At 61.2% G+C, this 3,238-nt stretch overlaps 2 protein-coding genes across 2 annotated transcripts; one reads left to right on the plus strand and one right to left on the minus strand.

Annotated features, from left to right (window-relative positions):
* Window positions 1–706: 706 nt before the first annotated feature.
* Window positions 707–2,465, plus strand: VDAG_00567 (uncharacterized protein; the record flags this gene model as incomplete). The annotated part of the gene is made up of 5 exons (XM_009651944.1): window positions 707–1,088; window positions 1,147–1,262; window positions 1,298–1,406; window positions 1,461–2,171; window positions 2,197–2,465. The coding sequence occupies 5 exons, from the start codon at window positions 707–709 to the stop codon at window positions 2,463–2,465; spliced, it is 1,587 nt and encodes a 528-aa protein (XP_009650239.1).
* Window positions 2,466–2,741: 276 nt separating this feature from the next.
* VDAG_00568 (uncharacterized protein) lies at window positions 2,742–3,158 on the minus strand (the record flags this gene model as incomplete). Its single annotated transcript, XM_009651945.1, has 1 exon — window positions 2,742–3,158. One exon carries the CDS (start codon window positions 3,156–3,158, stop codon window positions 2,742–2,744), a length of 417 nt encoding a protein of 138 aa, XP_009650240.1.
* Window positions 3,159–3,238: the final 80 nt, after the last annotated feature.

A 3,238-nucleotide genomic window follows, 5' to 3' on the forward strand; every position in this document is an offset into this window, starting at 1 on the left:
ATCAATGGTGTTGGCATCTCGGACCCTCATCCTCGCCCTCGTCACCTATCACTCGGAGGCCCTTCCTCGATAGACGCTATAGAAGAAGCGGTGGACTCTCACAAACGGAGCTCACAGTCCTGAGAGGCTCGATTACAAGACAGCTCGACAAAGGAAATCTGCACCGAGAACACGACAAGCCACGAAGAAGGAGTGTCTTCCTTGATATCATCTCCCTTGGACACGCCGAACTGCGGCACCGCCGAACACCTAAGTCGTGGCCGCTGACGAAAGGACCGGTAGCCCATCGACCCCTTGTCCTGGTCATTTTGGAGCTCGTCACGCGGCTTTGCTCTCAGCACCTGCCACACTCCATTCTCTCAAGACGCGCGAGGCATCGATCCCCAGAAAAGCAGGCGTCAGGTGTTTGCCATTACTGCCCATCACCACGGAGCGGCGCGAGGAGAGAGCATCTAGTTTCCCCTCCCCCTCCCCTCCTCTTTCATCTTTCCTGACGGGTCTTGTTGTTCCCGCAGCCCTGTCTTAAACCCATCCATCCCACCGCCTCCGATCCTCGTGGGGGTTTTCCTGCTCGCCGGTTCAGTCAGTACGTCCAAGTCAAAGCCCTGTCGCCTTCCCCCCCTCCCCCTCCCTACACAGCGCGCAGGAAGCAGATCAACTTTTCGAGACAACTCTGCGAGCAGCGAGCGTGGAAACAAACGGCATCATGCTTTCTCTTGCATCTCTCCTCAACCCTTCCCCTCAAGGATCCTCCCCCGCCCCATCCACCACCCGACTCCCTCAGTTCATGCCCAGCCCTACAGCCTCCTCACCCGCCACCTCGACCGCTGATGATACCTCGCCGTCACGCATCGGAAGGCCGCTCGTGAGCAAGTTCAGGATGACCAAAGAGCTGCTCACCGTCAAATCAAAACCCAGGGGTCCTATCAATTACTGGCCCTACCAGGATGTCGACGACGTTGCCCGCCGCGCGGTGGAGAAATTCCAAGTCACCCCTTTTGGCCAGATTCACAACTGCTGCGCACACATTCCGTACAACAGCGGGAAGAAAGACTTCTACGAGAAGACGGGGCGGGAAAGCTTTGAAGGTGGGTTCATCATTGATGTCGAATGTCGCGTACGTCTGCTGATGAGTCGTGTCGCCAGTCTTCAAGTACGAGTTCAGGGTGCCTGGCGTTGACGCCGAGTTTATGGTCATGTGGGACTACAACATTGGCCTGGTTCGCATGACGCCCTTTTTCAAGTGCTGCAAGTACGGAAAGGTATGTTTCGCACTTGGCTTGACCGAGCCTCACAGGCCTTGCTGACTGGCGTGCTCGAGACGGTGCCAGCGAAGATGTTGAGCCTCAACCCTGGGCTCAAAGACATCACACACAGCATCACAGGCGGTGCCATTCTGGCTCAAGGTCGGTGACGACGCCCCCAACATGCCCATGAAGCGTCCTGCTAACACCGGCAAGGATACTGGATGCCCTACAACTGTGCCAAGGCTGTCTGCGCGACATTCTGCCACGACATTGCTGGAGCGTTGATCCCGCTCTTCGGTCCCGCCTTCCCATCTGAATGCATACCGCCCGGTGCCCCCGAATTCCAACGCATGATCATCAGCTCGCAGATCATATACGACGCCCAGCGCGAGGCGGAGATTACGCGCCGGACTATCCTGCGTGCTCTCGCCTCGGGCCATCGTGTCAGCGGCGGCGGCGGCTACACCAGCAGCCCCGACTCCCGCCAGGACCGCCGACCCCTCCGGCCGGTCCGTGACGTCGACCGCCGTCTCCGCGTCTATACCCGGCTCCTGAGCCCCTACAGCACAGACACGGACGCCGAAGGCCATCACTCGGGCCCGGAATCGGGTCCGGACTCGGCCTCGAGTCTGGGCTCCAGCGCTCTCGGCTACGCTTTCCACCGCCCGGCCGCCCCGACCTCCATGCGGCACACCTCTGGCTGGACGGCCGCGAACCATGGGTACCCGCCTGTGCAGGCACGTCCTCAGCAGGCCCCGCCAGCGTACCACCGGGAGGAGATGGGATTCCAGCCGCCGAACCCCTGGCTCAGCGCCGTCCCCCGGTTCGCCCCCGCGCCCGTGACGTCGGCAGCGCGTGCGGCGCCGCCGCGCAGCTCAACCCCCGACGCAACGGACGTGGCCCGGCTAAGCGGCGGCTCGATCAGTACGACTCGGCCGACACGGACGAGTGGGCGAGGAAGCCCAGAACGGCAAGCCCGGGCGGCTCCCCGGTCCATTGCGGAGAAGAGGCGGGAGGAGAAACGTGCCTGGCGTGGACCCTGCCGAGAAGAACGCAGCGTTGCTGTTGATGGACCTCAGCGTGCGGGACCAGAGTTTCGAGCGGCGTGCTGCGGACGGAGAGTGTCGGGACAAGGGCCGTGTCAGCGATACTGACGTGGATCTGCATCGGGCCAAAAGGAGAAGGGCGGCGAGTCTGCCTGCGATAACGTCGTTGTAATGGGATCCTTCATGGCATCTTGGGTTGATTTCTCTGGCATTCCGTTTTTTTTTTTTACCTTTTGTCTCTTTTTGCTGACGAGTTGGGAGCAAGGAATAGATGGACGACTCAGGTCTGGAGAGGATTGTTTTTTTTTTCTCTTTCTCTTGTATTGAAGGCGTCGTAGGCATACCGCATCAGATTGCATCACTTCATTGGACCGTTCGCTTGCCATCGCTGTGCTCTTCCCTATCATTCATGTCATTCTTCATTTCCCTGGCCGACGCCCCTTAGTTCTTATTTCCCAACACCAACAACAAGTTGCTTCTTCTCGGCCGCCTTCTTCATCTTAAAGTCGTCCACCCAGGCGGCGGCCTTGGCCTTGGGCACGACAAAGACCTTGAAGACGTCATCGACAATCTCGACGCTGCCGGAGGCCAGGACCTTGAGCAGCGGCATCTTCTTGCCCCACCTCATGAGGCCGCCGTCGACCGTCTCGACGTAGCACTCGGTGGCGTCGAGGGTGTAGGCGGCGGCGCGGTCCCAGGGCAGCGGGAAGATGTAGCGCAGGTGGTCGGCCAGGACGTCGGCCTCGCCAAAGGCCTTGACAAGGTCCGACTGGAGGTCGGTCGGGTACAGCAGCACGACGGGCACGACGAGGCTGCTGCGCGGGTCCTCCTCGTCCGGCACGAGGCGGACGCGGGCGTCCTCCATCTCGGGCGGCTGCGGCGTCGCGCGCGTGCGGATGCCCCGCGCCGCCAGCGCCGCCCGCAGCACGGCGGCCCTGCGGCGGG

Source organism: Verticillium dahliae, genomic scaffold (genome assembly GCF_000150675.1).
Source record: "Verticillium dahliae VdLs.17 supercont1.1 genomic scaffold, whole genome shotgun sequence".
Lineage (NCBI taxonomy): Eukaryota > Fungi > Ascomycota > Sordariomycetes > Glomerellales > Plectosphaerellaceae > Verticillium > Verticillium dahliae.